Source organism: Pelophylax lessonae (assembly GCF_965119305.1).
Source record: "Pelophylax lessonae genome assembly, chromosome: 3".
NCBI classification, from domain to species: domain Eukaryota; kingdom Metazoa; phylum Chordata; class Amphibia; order Anura; family Ranidae; genus Pelophylax; species Pelophylax lessonae.
This window is the reverse complement of record NC_138770.1, coordinates 21,794,459-21,818,186: the sequence shown is the minus strand read 5'-3', so window position 1 is coordinate 21,818,186 and position 23,728 is coordinate 21,794,459. Positions and strand designations below refer to the sequence as shown.

At 46.1% G+C, this 23,728-nt stretch overlaps 3 protein-coding genes across 3 annotated transcripts in view; all 3 read left to right on the top strand.

Annotated features, from left to right (window-relative positions):
* LOC309550245 (uncharacterized protein) overlaps positions 1-23,728 on the top strand; it is a gene marked incomplete at its 3' end in the record, with an annotated part of 2,091,994 nt that overhangs the window by 852,404 nt on the left and 1,215,862 nt on the right.
* The window catches only part of LOC309548864 (uncharacterized protein), a gene marked incomplete at its 3' end in the record, with an annotated part of 187,250 nt that overhangs the window by 21,212 nt on the left and 142,310 nt on the right, over positions 1-23,728 (top strand). The window contains exon 2 of the mRNA XM_082248795.1: positions 12,597-12,669. Within this exon, the coding sequence (XP_082104921.1) occupies positions 12,597-12,669 (73 nt within the window). The remainder of the gene's footprint in view (positions 1-12,596; positions 12,670-23,728) is intronic.
* LOC309548866 (uncharacterized protein) lies at positions 15,047-19,038 on the top strand (the record flags this gene model as incomplete). Its single annotated transcript, XM_082248797.1, has 2 exons — positions 15,047-15,075; positions 17,790-19,038. 2 exons carry the CDS (start codon positions 15,047-15,049, stop codon positions 19,036-19,038), a joined length of 1,278 nt encoding a protein of 425 aa, XP_082104923.1.

The following is a 23,728-nucleotide window of genomic DNA, read 5'->3' as shown; positions in this document are numbered from 1 at the left end:
ATAAATCAGACGATACTGATTCCAAGGCACCACCAGCGCATCCGAGGCGTCTGCCAGAGGATAGCACGTTCTTGCCACGAACCTACCCACCTTGTTGTTTAGCCAGGACGCGAACAGATCCACATCTGGGTTGATGTAGGCCACCGCAGTGGCATTGTCCGTCTGCACCCATACAGGGCGGCCCTGAAGATGATCCGACCAATGGAGCAGGCACAGCCTGATCGCTCGCAATTCCAAAATGTTTATCGGCAGGGAGGATTCCTCCTCCGACCAAGTGCCCTGGGCAGACAAAGTGCCCAGAACGCCACCCCAGCCCAACAGGCTGGCATCCGTGGTTACCACCGTCCACAACAACGGCTGGAAGGACTTCCCCTCCACTACGGATGGAGACTGGAGCCACCACAGAAGATCCTCTCTGGTCAGGCAACTCAAAGAAACCCTCAGGTCCAAAGGACTGAGGAAGTCTGTCCCATCTGGCCAGTATCTCTGCCTGGAGAGACCACCTGTGAAACTGAGCAAACGGTATCACTTCGAAAGCAGACACCATCAACCCCAAGGGACTGCATACAGGTCCTGAGCGACAAGGATTGGTTGTCCCTGAGGGACCTGACCTCGTCCTGTAGGGTCCAGAGCTTGTCCTCCGGTAGAAACACCTTCACTTGGGTGGAGTCCAGGACCATCCCCAGGTAGGGGAGACGAACCGAAGGAGACAAAGTCGATTTCTGGACGTTCATGGTCCACCCGAACTCCTGGAGCGTCTGAACCGTAGTGGGCAGATCGCGCAGCAGGCTCTGACTGGCACTCGATCTTAACAGAAGATCGTCCAGATATCCCAAGATCGCAATGCCCTGTGCCCGAAACAGGGCCAAAACAGGAGCCAGCACTTTGGTAAACACCCTTGGGGCCGAAGCAAGACCGAAAGGTAACGCCACAAACTGATAGCGTGCCTCCGCGATTGCGAATCGGAGGTACCTCTGATGACCCTCGAATATGGGGATGTGTAAATACGCATCCTTGAGGTTGATGGAAGCCAGAAAATCTCCTGGGCTCAGGGAGACTACCACTGAGCGGAGCGATACCATGCGGAATTTTTGAATGCGCACGAAGCGGTTCAGAGCTTTCAAGTCCAGAATTGGACGCACCTTGCCCTCCTTTCTGGGCACAGTGAACAGATTCGAGTAAAAACCCCAAAATCTGTCCCTATAAGGCACCGGGACGATCACTCCCTGGGCGAGAAGATCCTGAACCGCCCGATGAAGATCTTGCAAATGGTTGGGTCAAATGAAGATTTGAGGGAAAGAACCTGGCCGCGAAAGGAATTAGATCTTGTAACCTGATCGAATGATTTCCTGAACCCACCTGTCCAGAATCCGGAGCAGCCAAGGTTCGAGAAAACCATGCAGACGTCCCCCAACCCCTGGAACAGATGAGGGCGTCCCTTCAGGTTGAGGCGGGCTGGGCCGCCGCTCCAGCCTGGGCGGCTTTTGACTTGCCCGCCCAAGGCTTCCTCTGGCCGCCATGGCCTTTAAAGGGTTTTCCCTTGTCCTGTGCTTTGAAAGCACGAAAGGACCCCTGGTTTGGTTTAAAGGAAGGGCCCAGCTTACCGCGGAAAAACTTACCTTTAGGATTCTGGGGCAGCAGAGTGCTCTTGCCCCCAGACTCCTTTAACCAATTCGTCCAGGGATTCCCAAAAAAGATGAATCAGCACATAAGGGATGCCAGACACTGTCTTCCTGGAAGTCTGGTCAGCCGACCAGCTCTTCAGCCAAACCAGGCGACGGTTAAGCACCGCGACACCAGACAGGCGTGCGGCTAAAGGGGCCTCATCTAAGGCCGCGTCACACAGGTACATAACCGCCTGACTAATCTGGTCCACCATCTCCAAAGCGGTAGGGGGGGCAGAGTCAGCCACGAGGGTGCGCCTAAGCACCTTGGTCCAATCTGCCACAGCCTGAGACACCTGAGACACCCTAACCGAGGCGAAAATAGGTTTCAGCAAGGAACCCGCCACCATATAGGCGTGACGGGCGAGGGATTCCAACCGCCTATCCGTAGGGTCCCTGAACACCTCAGTGGGTACCAGAGTGGCCCTGTTCAATCTGGACACCGTGTGATCCACCTTAGGGGCTACAGACCAGCGCAAATCCGTAGGAGACGCAAAGGGCTAACGGAGTTGAAACCGTTTAGGTACCACAAAATTGCCCTTCAAATTGCACCATTGCTCATTCACCGTCTCATGAAACTCAGCGGGGCAAGGAAACACCTGCGCCGCTTTTTGGGATCTGCGGGTCCCAAAAGAGGACCGCTTACCCGGAGGGTTGGGCTCATCCTCCAAATGTAGTGTATCTTTCACAACAGTAATCAGCACAGACATAGCAGCACATTCTCTGGCCGTCCCAGGGGGGGAATCATCCCCCTCCTCGTCCTCCGCCTCCCCTTCAGACTGGGAGGAATGAGACCCCTCCAGGGGTACACTATCTACAGCAACCATGTCAGAATCAGAAGAGTGAGAAAACCTAGGCCTTTTTCTAGAATCCCGTTCAGCCATCAAAAGATCCACTTTGGACGCTAAAGTCGCAAGTGCAGCAGTAAGTGTAGATGATTCAGAGGAGCCTGAATCATCCACCAAAGCTGGGGAAAATTTGCTGTCCTGGGACTCCATAAAATAACTTTTTTGGCGCTGGCCCTTTAAATCGCACGGCGATCCCACCGCAATACACCGCTATTAAGGACTACACTGATAGACCCCTCAGGCAGGAACAAAGCTGATAGCCAGAGATATTCCCCACAAAACAGAAAGAAAACAGACCCCCACAAGTGTTACCCCGCTGGCTGATGATCTCCTCAGTATGAGAAAGGAAGTGATGTCACACCGCATGAGGCTGAACAGGACTCAGGCTAAGGGAAAATGGTTGCCCATAGAAAGCAATGGGAGGCTCCGGGAAAATGGCCGCCGACATGTGCACAGAAGAAACACATTGCCACACGCAATATGGCGCCCTAAGGCGCCAAAACACACTACATAGAGAGCTGCAGAAAGTGCCCATAGTGAAACTAAGCAGCTGCCCACACCTAAAATGGCGGACCCGCGGTTTTTTACACTGCAGCGGGGCGCCCATGCATGTCTGCACCCAAACACAGCCACAAACGTGTCACCCAGGGTAGGGACCCCCACAACCCCCCCACATAGCATCCTAGACGCGGTAGAGCCCCCGCAGGGATCAGGAGTAAGGCGAGCCCCAGACACACAGACATGAGGGGATACCACAGACCTAGCAGACTGCAATCCCCAGACAGAAGGCCCCACACAGAACGTACTTACCGTACCAGATGGCGTGGGCGCCTCTCATCGACGGGAAGCCTCCCACCCCAGGTGGTGGTGGTGCCGTGAGCCAAAAAACGCAGGACTCTAGCAGATGTTTTGCCTGCCTCAAAAGACGCCCAAAAAATGCCCAAAAAAATGCCAGCTACAAAAACGCCCAGGTGTGTTTTTGCAGCTGGCGTTTTTTTTGGGGTCTTTTGAGGCAGGCAAAACATCTGAACTTCTGTATAGGGGTATATATACACACACACTTGTATGTATTTATACACATACACACATATAGGTGTTATAGGAGCGGAGACATATGCCTGTTAATTATTTAATTAGCGCAAGCATATGTTTCTGCTACTTTCACACCTATATATGTGTATATATACAGACATGGGTGTCTGTATATATACCCCTACACAGATGTTCAGATATCATGCCTGACTCCAAACATCTCCTCAAAAAAGCCCTATAAACGCCTGAAGCAAAAAGCATGCTCACAGGTGAGAAGCCATATCGGTGCACTGAATGTGACCTAAGAGAAACAATCTTTTCTCTATAGCGGTCACCCTGATATGGAAGGGTTTTGTCACCCTGCCATAGCAGTCAGAGTCAGTTAACCCTACACTACACTACGGTCCCCTTACACTTAACACTTTCCCTACAGAAACTAAATTATTAAAGCTAACTATAGTGGAAAATAGCACCCTAACTACACTAGATACCCCTTTCCTCACACTAAAAATTGCTAAATGACACTTTGTAGCAGAAGTCACAGAACTGCTTCCAGTCTCTTCCATGTCCCTGTATTACAATGCTAGGAATTTGGCGGGAGCTATCTTATATACTGGGGGGCGTATTCACTAATGATTGGCCTATAGACCCCCTAGTCACTCCAATCACATTCCTAGCATTCTCCTGCCCCCTCAATTGGCTTTTACTGATGGTTCTGGTCCAATCACGGGCTTTTAAAGCCCATTTCCTGAACCATTGCATTTTGGTCGATTCTGGTTGCCGAATTCCGAACTTTTTCAGCAAAAAGTTCGGAATTCAGCCGAACCTCGAACAGCCAATGTTTGGGTCGAACCGATGGTCGACCCGAACCGTTCGATCATCCCTACTCTCTATATCAGCTGTGGCAAAAAAAAGAAAAACAGAAATTGATTCAGTTGCTAACAGACCACATTCGAATGTTGGTAAAGGTTCATAAAAAAACACAAGATCAAAATACCCTTAGAGACCTGGAGCATACACGTTCTCTCTTGGTGGAGGAACTAGGTAAATGGACTCACCACCTTTATATACTTAATTAGAAAATATTCTATGAACAGGGTAATAAAAGCAGAAAGCTACTTACCAGAGCTGTAAGTAGCTCGTGAAGGAGTACTACTATAAATCACCTTCAGGATAGACTGGGTAACACTCTCACCAAAAATGAGGACATAACCAAACAATTCAAACTTTTTTACCAGAAGCTGTACAACCTTAACTCTTCTGAGCCTTCCCCCCATGAACAGACCACATGCAATCGCTTAATTGAGGACTTCCTATCCGAAGACTGCCCCACTGCTATCTCGACAGAGAAAAAGACAGAACTAGAGCAACCATTTACCTTGACTGAGTTAAAGACTGCCCTGAAACAAATAAAACCTGGTAAAAGTCCCGTCCCGATGGACTCACGGTTCAATACTACAAATGCTTCTCAAATATCCTTCTTCCCCAGCTACTCAATACACTTAATTAACTGCTGGACACTCCAACCCCCCTAGACCGCCTCCTCGAAGCGCATATTACGGTCATACCTAAGGAAAACAAGGACCCCCCACTTACATCCAATTACAGACCAATTTTGCTTTACTCTACGCTTAAATGTTAGCCAACAGAGTGCTCCCTATTCTTCCACACCTGATCTCCTTAGACCAAGTAGGTTTTATGCCAGGCAGAGAAGCCAGAGACAATACGATCAAGGCCCTGAATCTACATCATTGGCTCGCTTCCTCTAATCAACAGGGCTTCTTTCTCTCACTTGACGCTGATAAGGCGTTCGACAGGGTTGCATGGGATTACATGGCAGCAATGCTTTGATCAATGGGACGGTGTGCTAGTATTCTAGTATGTTCTACCCCGTCCGCCAGAGTGAGAGCTAATGGCCACCTGTCAGACGCTTTCCATATCACCAATGGGACGAGGCAGGGTTGTCCCCTCTCCACCTTGGTGTTCATAATGACTTTAGAACCTTTCTTAAACAGACTCCGGGCCAACGTGAATATTAGGGACATTACGGTAAGAGACAGAGAATACAAAGTGGTGGCTGTTGCTGATGATGTACTTCTTTATTTTCGTACATCACGGGACACAGAGCAATAAATCATAACATATGGGTTATATAGCCACCTATAGGTGAAGGACAGTGGCAACCAATCAGAATTGATGACCCCCTATATAACCCCATACAGGAAGTACCTAAGTTTTTTTCGCCAGTGTCTAAAAGGTGAAGGTCGCTGTGGAGAGGTGCTCCACATGTTTGTTATTGTTTAAAAGAAGAAAGACGATTTTTTTATCATACCCCAAACAAAGATCACTGGATCTAAGGGGTTAGCTATTGGATCCATCTAAAACAGTCAATGGACTAAAAAGATGGTACCCGAGCCATCCTCGCTGTCCTTTTTAGGCGCTGGACCCTGGGATACAGACCCTTGGAATACCAAACCCCAAAGGCGCTCTGTGCAGGGTGCTCTACAGGTCCAAGTCCGTGACCCCTCTTATATAGAGGACCCAGTCCTTGAAGGTCTCTAAGCCCATGCTCACCGTGAAGAGTGAAGATTGGATTCTTGCTTATAGCAGTGTCCTGCGAGAGGACTGGGGAGTCCATTTTAAATATTTACACAGCAAACAAAAACCTTAAAAGGTTAAAAATTGCAAAACTGTAAATATTTTATGCACTGTTCCCATTAATAAGATTACAGAGACTTATGTCAAGTGTATTTCAGCTTGTATTTACATTGTAGCAGGTTTATGAAAAGTAAGTTTAAAGCATATTGTTACACTGTTTGTTACCCTGAGCTTATTATCTGATAAGTATCAGCTGGGACAAACAAGATTCAGCCTAAACTGCTCTCTCCTCTATTTGATTGTTGTGTTAGCCCTGGCGCATAGGCATTCGCATGTTCACCTTTGCTGGATCGCGTGTCACGTGTCTATGGCGTACGCCTATTCCCATGCATGGGGGAATCTTAACATTTAAGTACAGGCATACGCCATGTGGTGGGCGTGTTCTAAAGCAATTTGGCGTGCAAGTGGATGCCACACACCACGCCGCACATACATAAAAGGGCACATTCTGCAAGGAACTGTTTCCAACACACTAGTCTCTGTCACAGGCTGAAAGGGGACACAGAGCAGCAGCAGCTGGGTTACATGAGTCACTGTGGATGTATGTTACTGGCACTAATAGGTCCTGTATCTTAGGTAATCAGTGTTGTGTGCATTAGGCTGTATAAGCTTAGCACAGACTTTGAGTACACTTTAAAGGTAGTACCTCAAGTTTGTCTTGCTATAAAGGAATGTCTGCCCAAAAAAGGGCTGGAGGGAGCACAGTTGGAAAGGGCACTGTGATGCCACCGTCAGGCCCTGAAGGTCCTAGTCATGTTTCCACTATGTCTACTCCTCCTGAGAAGCCAGAGGCTTTATCAGACATAGTAGCTATGTCGTGTACTTCTGACACAGCCTATGTTACCAAGGACGATTTGGCATCAGCATTTGCCAGCCTAGAGGGTAGGATTGCTGACATGATTGCAGCACCACATGGAGGAAAGAAGCGCGTTAGATCCCCCTTTCCTGAGCCACCCCTGAATGAGTTCAGGATTGGGCAGAGGATGTGGAAGATGTAGCTGAGGGTGACTCTATAGAAGGTCAAGCTGAAAGTTCCACTTCCAAGGGGTCAGAGGAATCTCTATCAGCTTCTCAATCCCAGAGATTGTTTATCCAGTCTCTTGCTGAGATGGTCCGGGCTGTGTTTAAACTCCTGCCCTTAGAGACTACTGAACCCTCTTTTTCCTCCCTAGGCTCATTGCGCCCTCCTCAGAGTCCTCGGTCATTTCCCATGCATCCACTCTTAGAGCAAGAAGTGTATAATGATTGGGATCATCCAGATAGGATATTTGTTCCTCCTAAAAGGTTTTCATTGTTATATCCTATGGAGGATACATTTTCTAAGGGATGGAAAATTCCCACTGTGGATGCAGCCATTTCTTCGGTTAACAAGAATTTAACCTGTCCTGTGGATAATGCCCAGGTTTTTAAAGATCCAGCAGATAAAAAGTTGGAATCTTTATTTAAAGCCTCCTTTGCGGTTGCAGGTTTTGCAGTAGCAGCCATAGGAGTGTGTCAGTCTTTGAAAGACCACATAAAGCGAGTTGCCAAGACAGTTTCTTGTCAAGGAGAGTCTGTGGAAGATCTGTCAGATCTACTTCACGCTTTTTATTTCGAAGTAGATGCTCTTACGAACTCCATAAGACAAATGTCACGATTTGCTCTGATGACAATGCATATGCGCAGAGTCTTTTGGTTAAAGAGCTGGTCTGTGGAATTACCATGTAAACAATTACTGGCTAGCTTCCCCTTTCAGGGAGAACGCCTTTTTTTGGTGATGATCTGGATAAGTATATCCAAAAGATCTCGGGAGTGAAAAGTACGTTGCTACCTGTAAAGAGGAAGAGGAAGAGTTCCACCTTTAAGATCCCAAGCAAACATAAGACCAGTGCTTCCAGATCCAGGCAGTGCCGATGGCCTCAACCGTCAGCATCCAGACTCAAGCCTTCGGGGCAAGGTCAAAAAAAATCCCCGGGGCCAGAGGTCAGCCAAGTCTTCCTCTAAGCCCTCTCAGTGAAGGGGCGCCCCCACTCACCTGGGTGGGTGGAAGGATCTTGCAGTTACATAGTTACTTAGTTAGTGAGGTTGAAAAAAGACACCAGTTCAACCCATAATGTGTGTGTGTGCGTGTGTTTGCTGTTAACTGTACATTGTCATTGTATACCCCTTTATGTTGTGGTCTTTAAGGTGCCCATCTAATAGTTTTTTTAAACTATCAATGCTCCCTGCTGATACCACTGCTTGCGGAAGAGAATTCCACATCCTTACTGCTCTGACAGTAAAGAACCCCTTACGTAAATTAAGGTTAAACCGTTTTTCTTCTAGTTTTAGTGAGTGGCCATGTGTCTTATTGTATTCCCTTTCTCTGAAAAGTTTTTTCCTGATGCTAGGGTCACCAGTACAGTATTTGTACATTGATATCATATCCCCTCTCACCGTCTCTTCTCCAGAGAGAATAAGTTCAGTGCTTGTAGTCTTTCCTCATAGCTGATGCCCTCCGTTCCCCTAATTATTTTTGTTGCCCTTCTCTGTACTCTCTCCAGTTCTAGCACATCCTTTCTGAGGACCGGTGCCCAGAACTGGACGGAATACTCCAGATGTGGCCGGACCAGAGTCTTGTAGAGTGAGAGAATAATCTCTTTATTTCTGGAGTAAATCCCCTTTTTTATACAGTACATGCCAGTATTCTGCTGGCTTTGCTTGCAGCAGCTTGGTATTGCATGCCACTGCCAAGCCTGTAGTCGAATAGGACTCCCAGGTTCTTTTCCATCTTAGATTCAGTCAGAGGTTCCCCCCTAGCGAGTAACTTGCGTTCATGTTTCTGATGCCCAAGTGCATTACCTTACACTTTCAACATTAAACCTCATCTGCCATGTAGTTGCCCACCCCGTTATTTTGTTCAGGTCTGCTGGTAAGGTTACCACGTCCTGCATAGAAGATATTGGCATGCTTACTTTAGTATCGTCCGCAAATGCCCAGATTGTGCTGTTTATCCCATCCTCTAGGTTGTTTATGAATAAATTAAACAGGATTGGCCCCAGGACAGAACCTTGGGGGACCCCACTTTCCACACCCGCCCAATCCGAGTACTCCCTATTTATCACCACCCTCTGGACTCTCCCCTGGAGCCAGTTCTCTATCCAGGTACTCACCCTATGGTCCATACCTACGTACCTTTGTTTGTACAGTAAGCGTTTGTGGGGAACTGGGTCAAATGCCTTTGCAAAGTCCAGATACACCACATCCACAGGCCTTCCTTTATCCAGATACACCACATCCACAGACCTTCCTTTATCTAGATGGCAACTCACTTCATCATAGAAGGTTAATAGATTGGTCTGGCAAGAACGATTTTTCATGAATCCATGCTGATTACTACTACTAATACCGTTTTCATTACTAAAGTCTTGTATATGGTCCCTTAACATCCCCTCCAAAATCTTGTAGACTACTGATGTTAGGCTGACTGGCCTATAGTTACCCGGGATATATCTCGGCCCTTTTTTTAAATATTGGTACCACGTTGGCTTTTTTCCAATCAGCTGGCACCATACCCGTCTGTAGACTATCTGTAAAGATCAAGAATAATGGTCTGGTTATCACCAGTTCTCAGGGGCATGGGCACTGGGAGGAAAAAGGGTCCCATCAGTTGCAAAAAAAACAATGTAAATGCCTATGGAGATTTTTAAGTACCGTAATTTGTCGCCATTCTACGGGTGTGCGCCAATTTAAAGCATGACATATTAGGTATCTATTTACTCAGCATAACATCATCTTTCACATTATACAAAAAAAATTGAGGTTTAGGGTTAATTAATTTTAATTAATTAAAGTGTATTTTCCCCCCAAAAAATTGCGTTTTTTTCCCTCAAAAATTGCGTTTTCAAAACTGCTGCGCAAATACCATGTGACATAAAAAATTGAAACTATCCCCATTTTTTTCTCTAGGGTCTTTGCTAAAAAAAAATGTATAATGTTTGGAGGTTCTAAGTTGTTTTCTAGCAAGAAATACTGATACTGTTTGGAAGAAGATCAATGGAGAACACCCTGAAGGCCAGTCCTGAAAAGTTACCTGTTAGAGCAAATAACCAAAACATCACCGGCTACAATCATCGTAAGTACACTAAGTACAAAAATCCCAATATGGTCCACAATGTGGTGACCTGACTTCTCTCAGATGGAATGCACAGACAGGAAGTGATGTAGTTACAGACAGGAAGTGATGTTGTTACAGACAGGAAGTGATGTCAGGTATACATAGAACATTCCAGAGTGAGTTGTGAGTCGGGAGGAATTAGAGAGGAGACGTAGCTGGAAGTGGCAGCAGAGGAGGTAATAAGATCTTATTTTATATTTGTAATCTTTAGTTACCTAAAGAAAATGTCCTCCTTCCTTTTTGCCGCTGGGGGAACAGAAACAGAGGAACGCATAACACTGAGGATCTCTTTCTGGTCCCCCGGTGAAAAAATAAAAGCATGAACGCACAGCGCACTTCCCAACAGCAAAACTTTCTCCAGCTCTACTGGAGCGCCCCCACCAGACAGATGCGAGGTATCCACAATTTATCTGGGTGAGAAGCAGAGCTCATGGTGACTTGGACACTCCCATCTAGAAACATTCAGCAGAACGCCCCCCCAACTAACATTAATCCCTTCCTCTGCCTGAATACTAACTGGACCCCCAGATCTATATATGCTGGATGACCGGGAACCCCACCATGTCTGTGCCATCTATACTCTGCATGTATCAGAAGACACGGCTACCTGCCCTCATCTAACATCGCTGTCCCCACTCCTCACCCCCCCCAATCTAACACCGCTGTCTCTGCTCCTCACCCCCCATCTAACACCGCTATCCCCCACACCTCACTCGCATCCAACACCGCTGTCTCCAATCCTCACCCCCCCCCCCCCATCTAACACCGTTGTCCCCACTCCTCACCCCCCCATCTAACACCGTTGTCCCCACTCCTCACCCTCCCATAAAACACCGTTGTCCCCACTCCTCACCCCCCATCTAACACCGTTGTCCCCCACTCCTCACCCCCCATCTAACACTGCTGTCTTCACTCCTCACCCCCCATCTAACACTGCTGTCCTCACTCCTCATCCCCCATCTAACACTGCTGTCCTCACTCCTCACCCCCATCTAACACTGCTGTCCTCACTCCTCACATCCCATCTAACACTGCTGTCCCCCCTCTTCACATCCCATCTAACACTGCTGTCCCCCCCTCCTCACCTCCCATCTAACACTGCTGTCCAACATTCCTCACCCCCCTCCCATCTAATACTGCTGTCCCCCATACCTCACTCCCCCATCTAACACTGCTATTCCCGATTCCTCACCCCCTATCTAACACCGCTGTCCCACACTGCTGTCCCCCCTTCCAACCCCCCATCTATCACCGCTGTGCCCCACTGCTCATCCTCCAACTAACGTCGCTGTCTCCTGCTCCTTACCCCCCATCTAACACTGCTGTCCCCCATTCCTTACTCCCAATCTAACCCTGTTGTTCCCCTCTCCTCACCCCCCATCTAACATAGCTATCCCCCATTCCTTACCCCCATTTAACACTGTTGTTCCCCTCTCCTCATCCCCCTTCTCACACTGCTCACCTATATTCCACAACCCCCATGGACACTGTTGTCCCCCACTCCCCGTTTCCTTATTCAACATTGCAGATCTCCACTCCTCAAACCCCATATTTGACACTTCTGTCCCCCAACTCTTTACCCAGACCAAATGCTGCCACCTTGCTTTCTCTCGCTGGTCACATGACATCACTCCTATCTCTATTAAAGCGTAGCTCCACTTTTAGTGAGAAAAAAACATTCCCCTCTGATTGATCTCTATACCTTGCAGGGATTTTAACAAACTTTATTGCAGATTCCTACCTTTTGTTATTCTGAAGAAATCATTGCTTGGTCCCTGTGCCTCTGTGCTGAGTGGGTGAAATGGGAGTGGTTTCATAATTATCTGTCAGCTGTGGCAGCTGCAGGGCTCTAATGAGGAAAGCTGCTGGGCCTGCATCCCTTTCGACATGTTCCTATTGGGAGTATCTCTCCAAAAATGACATTTTTGTTGCCAGATGGGATGCCAGAAATCTGACTTGTATCTTAGGCAGACTTCTGGGAAAATCAGTGAGCCAATCACACAAACAGGAAATGATGTTTCTGGGGGTGTGGTCAGTATACATTCTGTGTACAGAGCAGCTACAGGTAGCCAAATTTCATTTTCTAGAAAATTACAACATCTGCAGATTAAAAAGGAAAGGTAATTTTTAATAACATTCAATTACAATATGATTTGTGTCGCAATTGTATACGCTATATTGTTTTTTCTTTATTTGTTGATTTTTTTTCCCCACGAAAGTGGAGTTACCCTTTAATAAAACACAGACCTGAATGGAGAGGTGAGGAGGATTCTGGGACGTCACATAACATCACTCTTATCTCTATTAATAAAACACAGACCTGACTGGAGAGGTGAGGAGGATTCTGGGAGGTCACATGACATCACTCTTATCTCTATTAATAAAACACAGACCTGACCTGAGAGGTGAGGAGGATTCTGGGAGGTCACATGACATCTCTCATCTCTATTAATAAAACACAGACCTGACCGGAGAGGTGAGGGGGATTCTGGGAAGTCATATGTCATCACTTTTTTGTTTTTATTTAAATCAAAATTTTACATTTTATTAATTTTCAAAAACAGAAAATACAAATACATTTCTATAATCTTACTAAAACCCTTACCCAGAAACCCTTCTCCCCAGATCCCTCCCACTTCCCATTCCACTCGGTAATACTCATCTTGTCGTCTATTTTACCACCTCCTTTTCTTCTTAATCTACCCATATTCTACCCTCATACTCTAATTCGTCCAGATTTCTAAATATTTACTCGTCTTCTTGAACTCCGCCCACTTAACCCACTTGTTTGAGAAACTCTCCGTCTGGTCTCCTGGTCTGCTTCCCATGTATTCCATATTGTATATTCAACTCTTTTATACCAATCTCTAATTGTAAGACTTTTTAAGTTTTAGCCAATTTTTTGGAATTGCCCCCTTTGCTGCGTTCAATAAGTTGGGACTATCGTGCTTTCATTTTTTTTTTTTTTGATTTACCATTTTTGTGAAATAAGCAAACCTACGGGTCATTAGTAATATCTACACCTGTAATTTCCTCAATGTATTGTTGAACCTCCTGCCTTATCCCTATTAATAAAAACACAGACCTGACCGGAGAGGTGAGGAGGATTCTCAGAAGATTCTTAGAAGGACACAAGGACCTCTACAAGGACGTCATGATGGAGAATCAGCCGCCCCTCACATCACCGGGTAAGAGGAGACTTTATTGTAAAGGAGAGAGCAGTACGGAGGGTCCACCTAGATCCCCCATCATATGATAAACACATAGAAAAAATGTATTCAGTCAGTGTGTGTGTTTCCTACAGATGGATCCAGTAATGGGAACCCACCAGACAGTTGTCCCCATCCTCTGTATTCCCGGGATTCCACACAGGAAGGTCACACCATCCCCCACCATCATCAGGTAGGTGAAGATGGATCTCGAGATCGTAAAAGTGATCTGACTGTATGAAAATATATTCCACTTTTAGGTATAAGGTCATTTGTGCTCACATTTTTAACAAACCATTCCCTGCTATTTTGTTTGTTTAGAATGAAAATCTGATAGATATAAAAGATGAGGTTAAAGAGGAAGAAGAGACGTATGTGAGGGGTGATCAGCAGTTCAGGGAAGAGGTTGGGATGATGGACAAAGTTAAAGAGGAGGAGACTTCTCCAGACATCAGCACAGGTGAGTGATGGCCACTAATTACAAAAACTGTTTGGGTATATGGATTGATGTTTGAGGATCTGTAGATCCACTTCTACAAAGACGTCATGATGGAGAATCAGCCGCCCCTCACATCACCGGGTAAGAGGAGACTTTATTGTAAAGGAGAGAGCAGTACGGAGGATCCACCTAGATCCCCCATCATCTGATAAACACATAGAAACAATGTATTCAGTCAGTGTGTGTGTTTCCTACAGATGGATCCAGTAATGGGAACCCACCAGAGAGATGTCCCCGTCCTCTGTATTCCCGGGATTCCACACAAGTCAACATTAAAGAAGAGATAAAAGAGGAGGATGATGAGGATTTTGTAATGGAGGAGGCAGAGTTTCCAAAAGGTCACAGAAAGCAGTACCAGGACACCATGGTGGAGTCATCCAGTTACAGAAACCCACCAGAGAGATGTCCCCGTCTTCTGTATTCCCGGGATTCCACACAGGAAGATCACACCATCCATCACCATCATCAGGTAGATGAGAATGTAGGAAAGTGATCCCAAGTCCTAAGAGATATCATTCTTCTATTATTATTATTTTGTATTTAATATTATTTCTGCCATTTTGTTGGTTTAGGATGAAGATCTTATAAATGTACAAATTGGGGTTATAAAGGAAAAGACGTATGTGAGGGGTGATCAGCATTTTACAGAGGAGGTTGGGATGATGGACGCAGTTAAAGAGGAAGAAACTTCTCCAGATATCAGCTCGGGTAATTATGGAAGAATGGGTTAAAGCTTACTTAGTGATGTTTGGTTGGGTGGCATCATTGATCTGGTTAGTTGTCATAGTTTGGTTTTGTGATTGCACCCAGTTCTACCACCGATCTCTTTTAAACTTCAAAATCCTCGACCGACATATATGACTCCTGAAAAATTCCTATTTTTTTACTTTTATTGCTTTGCCACATATCCATTCCTCAATATAACGTCCTATCCCAAACAAATCAGGTGAAAATACTGTACACCATATGAAAGGTCCTTCTTCATTCCTTAATATAACATTATGTGCCCAACAAATGACGAGAAGATACTGTACACTAGGGATAGACTGATATGGTTTTTTCAGGGCCGATACCAATATTTTCACAAGGTATCGGCCGATATGGGCCGATATTTTGTACATTTAAAGTTTAAAAAAATTAAGACAAATTTTGACACAAATCTGGTACTGAACATGTTAATTTTTGTTCAGTGCTTAATGGCTGGCTGGCTGGCACCTTGTGGTGGGTGGGTGTCTGGCACATGGGCTGTGGGTGGCTGGCTGGTACAGGGCCTGTGGGTGGCTGGCTGGTACAGGGCTTATGGGTGGCTGGCACCCTATCTGTGGGTGGCTGGCTGTCTGGCACCCTGTGGTGGGTGGCTGGCTGTCTGGCACACTTGGCTGGCACAGGGGCTGTAGGTGGCTGGCTGGTACAGGGACTGTGGGTGGTTGGCTGGCTGGTATAGGGCCAGTGGGTGGGTGGCTGGCTGGCTCACTGGTACAGTGCCTGTGGCTGGCTGACTGGTACAGGGCCTGTGGCTTGCTGGCTGGTACAGGGCTTATGGATGTGGGTGGCTGGCTGGCACCAGGCTGCTGCGGATGGGTGTATTGCTGTGATACACTCCCATGAGACTAGTCCTGACTCCAGACGAGGCTGTCCAAGGCGAGGGAGGTGGCCTAAGAAGACAAAAATATCAGCAATATCGGCCAGTTCCGGGGCCGATACCGATATATCGGGGAAAGTGCATATCGGCCACGCCGATAATCGGTCTATCCCTACTGTACACCACATAAAAGGTCCATCTCCATTCCTCAATATAACGTCATGTTCCCAACCATAACATTGTCGTCATTTCAATAGCATTATTACTTAGTGATGTTTGGTTGGGTAAGGTTGTATGATAGATCCATGTCAGATCTCTTCTAAACTTTGAAATGCTCGACCAACATACACTGCTCCAAAGAATGAAAGGAACACTTTGAAAACACATCAATGGGAAAAATATCATGCTGGATATCTATATTGGTATGGACTGGGTAGTGTGTTAGGATTTATACTGGTATGGACTGGGTAATGTGTTAGGATCTATACTGGTATGGACTGGGTAACGTGTTAGGAAGGAAAGGATGCCACATAGTTTGATGGATATGAAAATTATCGCCCTACAGAGGGCTGAATTCAAAGACACCCCGAAAATCAAAGTGAAAAAATGATGCAGCAGGCGAGTCCATTTTAGTGAAATGTCATTGCAGGACCTCAGAATGGTCCTCATGAGTGTGTATGGCCCCCACGTGCTTGTATGCATGCCTGACAACGTTGGGGAATGCTCCTAATGAGACGACGGATGGTGTCCTGGGGTATTTCCTCCCAGATCTGGACCAGGGCATCACTGAGCTCCTGAACAGACTGAGGTGCAACCTGGGGGCATCGGATGGACTGAAACAGAATGTCCCAGAGGTGTTCTATTGCATTCAGGTCAGGCGAGCGTGGGGGCCATTCAATGGTATCAATTCCTTCATCCTCCAGGAACTGGCAGCATACTCTCACCACATAAGGCCAGACATTGTTGTGCACCAGGAGGAACCCAGGACCCATTGCACCAGCATAGGGTCTGACAATGGGTCCAAGGATTTCATCCCAATACCTAATGGCAGTCAGGGTGCCATTGTCTATCCTGTAGAGGTCTGTGTGTCCCTCCATGGATACCCCTCCCCCAGACCATCACTGACCCACCACCCAACCGGTCATGCTGAACGATGTTACAGGCAACATAATGTTCTCCACGGGTTCTCCAGACCCTTTCACGTCTGTCACATGTGCTCAGGGTGAACCTGCTCTCATCTGTGAAAAGCACAGGGTGCCAGTGGTGGAGCTGCCAATTCTGGTGTTCAATGGAAAATGCCAATCGAGCTCCACAGTGCCGGGCAGTGAGCACAGGGACCACTAGAGGACGTCGGGCCTCAGGCCACCCTCATGAAGTCTGTTTCTGATTGTTTGGTCAGAGACATTCACACCAGTGTCCTGCTGGAGGTCATTTTGTAGGGCTCTGGCAGTGCTCATCCTGTTCCTCCTTGAACAAAGGAGCAGATACCGGTCCTGCTGATGGGTTAAGGACCTTCTACGGCCCTGTCCAGCTCTCCTAGAGTAACTGCCTGTCTCCTGGAATCTCCTCCATGCTCCTGAGACTGTGCTGGGAGACACAGCAAACCTTCTGGCAATGGGAATTATTGATGAGCCATCCTGGAGGAGTTGGGCTGCCTGTGCAACCTCTATAGGGTCCAGATATGGCCTCATGCTACCAGTAGTGACACTGACCCCAGCCAAATGCAAAACTAGTGACAAACACTCAGAAAAGATGAGTAGGGAAAATGTCAGTGGCCTCCACCTGTAAAACCATTCCTGTTTTGGAGGTCATCTCATTGTTGCCCATCTAGTGCACCTGTTGGTAACAACCCCCTCTGCTACTTGACTGAGCAGATGAATATCCCAGGAGTTTCCCTGACTTGATGCTATACTCTGATTATAAAGTGTTGAGCAGTGTATATGAGTGTGGAAAACTCTTGGTAATTTTTCTTGTCTTCTGACAGACGGACACTGTGGTGGGAATAGAAGGACATCGGAGGAAGATGTGACTACAGAAGATAATGACATGGCATCGTCTCCAGAAGTAAATCCCGTTCCTCATAATATACATGACAGACCTCACCATTGGAGGAGATCATTGGAATCTCCTGATACTTCACATAGTCCTCTAATATCTGACAGTGCCGACGGGTGCGGGAAACCATCTCATCTCAGGGAATCTTCTTTATACCATACAGGAGAGAATTCATTCTCATGTTCAGAGTGCGGGAAATGTTTTAAAAAGAAAAGAAACCTTCTTAGCCATCAGAGAATACACACAGGGGAGCATCTCTATTCATGTTCCGAGTGCGGTAAAGGTTTTAATCATAAAGAAAGCCTTCTTAGCCATCAGAGAATACACACAGGTGACCTTCCCTATTCATGTTCAGAGTGCGAGAAATGTTTTAGTCACAAAACATACCTTCTTCAGCACCAGATAATTCACACAGGGGAGCGTCCCTTTTCATGTTCAGAGTGCGGAAAATGTTTTAGTCGAAAAGGAATCCTTCTTAGCCATCAGATAAAACACACAGGTGAGCATCCCTATTCATGTTCAGAGTGTGGGAAATGTTTTAAATACAAAGGAAACCTTCTTCGCCACCAGAGAATGCACACAGGTGGGATTCCATTTTCATGTTCAGAGTGCGGAAAATGTTTTAGTCAAAAAGTAAACCTTCTTAGCCATCAGAGAAAACACACAGGTGAGCGTCCCTATTCATGTTCAGAGTGCGGGAAATGTTTTAGTCACAAAACATGCCTTCTTAAGCATCAGAGAATTCACACAGGGGAGCGTCCCTTTTCATGTTCAGAGTGCGGAAAATGTTTTAGTCAAAAAGAAAGCCTTCTTAGCCATCAGAGAATACACACAGGTGAGCTTCCCTATTCATGTTCAGAGTGCGGAAAATGTTTTAATAATAAAGGAAACCTACTTAGCCATCAGAGAATACACACAGGTGAGCTTCCCTATTCATGTTCAGAGTGCGGGAAATGTTTTAAAAATAAAGGAAACCTACTTATCCATCAGAGAATACACACAGGTGAGCTTCCCTATTCATGTTCAGAGTGCGGGAAATTTTTTAATGAAAAAAGAAACCTTCTTAGACATCAGAGAATACACACAGGTGAGCATCCTTATTCCTGTTCAGAGTGCGGGAAATGTTTTAATAGTAAAAGAAACCTACTTATCCATCAGAGAACACACACAGGTGAGCGTCCCTATTCATGTTCAGAATGTGGGAAATGTTTTAATCAGAAAGTAAACCTTCTTAGGCATCAGAGAATACACACAGGTGAGCTTCCCTATTCATGTTCAGAGTGCGGGAAATGTTTTAATCAGAAAGTAAACCTTCTTAGCCATCAGAGAATACACACAGGTGAGCGTCCTTTTTAATGTTACGAGTGGGGGAAATGTTTTCCAAACAAAGGTTTATTTCTTAGAAACCAGAAAGTTCATACGGGTGAGCGTCCTATTTCATGTTCAGAGTGCGGGAAATGTTTCACTCCTTATGTACGCTTCAAACGGAAAAGAATTCACACTTTTATATTAGAGGCTCCATTTTCATGTACAGAGTGCAGGAAAGTGTAAAAATAAAGGAAATATAATGAAACATCAGAGTACGCCCCCTGCTGGTACTACGGGAAATGGACGCTGGATTGTAACGGGTGGAACTGTTTAGTCCATAAACAAATGTGAAACCACCACAGTCCACTCAGGGTTGGTTTACACCCGCATCGCCCTCTGACCCACTGTGGGGTTGGCAGGCAGCTGGGAGCCCTTATGTTAACCCTTTATCTTCCATTGGTGAACCTTTTTTATTGGTTGCTTCATGTTGTTGCTCCTTTTTGATTTATTGAAGTAGCTGGCTTTTTATTGGTCCAACCAATGTATGATTATTAATACATTTGACACATTTGTTAATTCTATTATAAAAGATTAAAGCATTAAGATTTAAACATTACTGTGTGGTAATCGCTTATTCTGATCTTGTACAATAAAAATTCTTTGTACAATATTCTGTACCGAATCTTCTTTTTTACCAATGATTAGATGATCGGTGATTGGAATGTGATCAGTTCATAGAGAGTCATCCATTGGGGTTTTATTAGTGAGATGGAGAGTGGAGAAGGCACCACATTTACAGCCATTGGAGGCCCTTTCTAAAGCCCTAAACATTTGGCAACCTGTCTATGACATTAGTCTTCCAAACTCTATCTCACTGAGCTAAGGCCAGAAGAGTTCCAGGAGTTCTTCTCTGTCCACAGTTCCCAAACCAAAAGGAGACATCCACCACATCTTCAATCTTAAGGCCCTAAATGTCCTCAGCTGGGCTCAGGAGTTCCGCATACAATGCACCAGGTTATAGCCTCTCTCTTTATCAGGGATACTTTTTGTTTTGACCACCCACATACATGTACTGCAGCCGGGCGGCTGTTCTGGACAGAATCAACTACCTGTACGTCATCTGTATTTCCAGGTCTGGGGCCAGAAGAGTTCCAGAAGTTCTACTCTGATCACAGTTCCAAAACCAAAAGGACATATCCACCACATCTTTGATCTTAAGGCCTTAAATGTCCTCAGCTGGGCACAGGAGGCCCTAAATGTCCTCAGGTGGGCCAAGGAGTTCTGCATGCAATCCACCAGGTCATAGTCTCTCTCTCTTTATCAGGGCGACTTCTGTTTTTTTTGACCACCCCACGTACATGTACTGCGGCAGGGCGGACGTTCTGCACAAAATCATGTACCTGTATGTTAACTGCATTTTCAGGTCTGAGGCTATAACAATTCCAGGAGTTCTTCTCTGTCCACAGTTGCCAAACAAAAGGAGACATCCACCACATCTTCAATCTTAAGGCCCTAAATGTCCTCAGTTGGGCCCAGGAGCAGGGCCGGCGCCAGGATTTTTGTGTACATAGGCGAAGGAGCATTTTTGTGCCCCCCCCCCCCCCCACCATTCTTCCATCCCAGACAGCAGCACTGCCGGGAGGATGAGACTCAGAACCTGTATAAGCCCCTTCATCAGAATCCACAGAGTTCCCCTTTATACTGTAATGGGAAACTCTGATGAAAAGGAGCTCTGTGCACCCTGATTTAAGAGGAGTACACTGGCAACTCTGATCAAAGGGGGCTCTGATGACAAACGCCCCCTTACATCAGGGTTCCTATTTGCACCAGAGTTTGGAGAATTCCCCTCACAATATACAGTGCCTTGCGAAAGTATTCGGCCCCCTTGAACTTTGCGACCTTTTGCCACATTTCAGGCTTCAAACTTAAAGATCTAAAACTGTAATTTTTTGTGAAGAATCAACAACAAGTGGGACACAATCATGAAGTGGAACGAAATTTATTGGATATTTCAAACTTTTTTAACAAATAAAAAACGGAAAAATTGGGCGTGCAAAATTATTCAGCCCCCTTAAGTTAATACTTTGTAGCGCCACCTTTTGCTGCGATTACAGCTGTAAGTCGCTTGGGGTATGTCTCTATCAGTTTTGCACATGGAGAGACTGAAATTTTTGCCCTTTCCTCCTTGCAAAACAGCTCGAACTCAGTGAGATTGGATGGAGAGCGTTTGTGAACAGCAGTTTTCACTTCTTTCCACAGATTCTCGATTGGATTTGAACAGGTCTGGACTTTGACTTGGCCATTATAACACCTGGATATGTTTATTTGTGAACCATTCCATTGTAGATTTTGCTTTATGTTTTGGATCATTGTCTTGTTGGAAGACAAATCTCCGTCCCAGTCTCAGGTCTTTTGCAGACTCCATCAGGTTTTCTTCCAGAATGGTCCTGTATTTGGCTCCATCCATCTTCCCATCAATTTTAACCATCTTCCCTGTCCCTGCTGAAGAAAATCAGGCCCAAACCATGATGCTGCCACCACCATGTTTGACAGTGGGGATGGTGTGTTCAGGGTGATGAGCTGTGTTGCTTTTACACCAAACATAACGTTTTGCATTGTTGCCACAAAGTTTTATTTTGGTTTCATCTGACCAGAGCACCTTCTTCCACATGTTTGGTGTGTCTCCCAGGTGGCTTGTGGCAAACTTTAAACGACACTTTTTATGGATATCTTTAAGAAATGGCTTTCTTCTTGCCACTCTTCCATAAAGGCCGATTTGTGCAGTATACGACTGATTGTTGTCCTATGGACAGAGTCTTCCACCTCAGCTGTAGATCTCTGCAGTTCATCCAGAGTGATCATGGGCCTCTTGGCTGCATCTCTGATCAGTTTTCTCCTTGTATGAGCTGAAAGTTTAGAAGGACGGCCAGGTCTTCGTAGATTTGCAGTGGTCTGATACTCCTTCCATTTCAATATTATCGCTTGCACAGTGCTCCTTGGGATGTTTAAAGCTTGGGAAATCTTTTTGTATCCAAATCCAGCTTTAAACTTCTCCACAACAGTATCTCGGACCTGCCTGGTGTGTTCCTTGTTCTTCATGATGCTCTCTGCGTGTTTTACATGGACCTCTGAGACTATCACAGTGCAGGTGCATTTAAACGGAGACTTGATTACACACAGGTGTATTCTATTTATCATCATTAGTCATTTAGGTCAACATTGGATCATTCAGAGATCCTCACTGAACTTCTGGAGAGAGTTTGCTGCACTGAAAGTAAAGGGGCTGAATAATTTTGCACGCCCAATTTTTCTGTTTTTTATTTGTTAACAAAGTTTGAAATATCCAATAAATTTAGTTCCACTTCATGATTGTGTCCCACTTGTTGTTAATTCTTCACAAAACATTACAGTTTTATATCTTTATGTTTGAAGCCTGAAATGTGGCAAAAGGTGGAAAAGTTCAAGGGGGCCGAATACTTTAGTAAGGCATTGTATATGGTGCCAAAACAGTTTGCGCAGCACTTTACAATGTGAGTGCACACAATACAGGAGGAATCAGAGGGTCCTGCTCATTAGGGCTTACAATATAAGAGGGAGGGTCAAGTGATACAAAAGGTAATACCTGTGGGGGATGGAGAAAATAAATGTACAGTTGTTAGGTGTGGGCAAGATAGGCTTCTCTGAAGAGATGAGTTTTCAGGGATGGGCTAAAAGTGGACAGAGAAGGAGATAGCCAGACAGATTGGGGTAGGGAGTTCCAGAGGATCAGAGAGGCTCTGGAGAAGTCCTGGAGGTGAGCATGGGATGAGGTGACAAGGGCGCTAGAGAGCAGGAGGCCTTAGGAGGAAAGAAGCAAATTATTTTGGTTGGTAATTAGAGACCAGGTTAGTGATATGGCTGGGGGTGGAGTTGTGGGTGTCTTTGAAGTTTTTGTTAGTATTTTGAATTTAATTAGTTGGATGAGTGGCAACCAATGTAGGGATTGGCAGAGAGGAGTAGCAGACACAGAGTGGTTGGTAAGGTGGATGAGCCTGTCGGCAGCATTCATGATGGACTGAAGGGGGGAAAGCCTATGTAAAGGTAAACCAATGAGGAGGGAGTTGCAGTAGTCAAGGTGGGAGATTACCAGGGAGTTGATTAGAAGCATTGTGGTGTCATTGGTTAGGAAGGGGCGTATTTCCCCAGTAATCCTCCAGGACGGTCACATGAGAGATAGACTCCACCTCCTGCAGGAAACACAAGCACACAAGTTTAAAACAGGCCGCCCTGGGCTGCCCCCTCAGTTCTTGTGTTTCCTGCGCCCTGCAAACACCGGCACCAAGAGGATAATTCCCCAGTTTTGTTATTTTAGGCCTGGAAATAGGTATTTTACCCATGGCAGGCATCCCTGGGTACCTCCTTCACCCCCCCGTGTTACAGCTGACGAGGCAGTCAGTCACAGGCTCCGGGGTAAAGGAGGGAGGGGGGGTGAAAAGAGTGGAAAAAAAACCCCAGTATCCTGGAACCCGTACAAACTCCCACTGCTAGAAAGGTAAGTGTAATCCGGTAGTTGGAAGTGAGGGGGTTCCAAAGAGAGGTATTTCCCTTTGTGCCTTCCATCCCCTCTTTAGACTAAGCTGGGGATGGGAGAAGAGCCATGAGGACACCTACTGGGGCGCCAGTGGAATTCCCGCAGTCTGCTGCCATTCCTCCAAGCCTCCAGGCGGGCTCGCGTGGCAGAAGGGGGTGACGGGTTTCT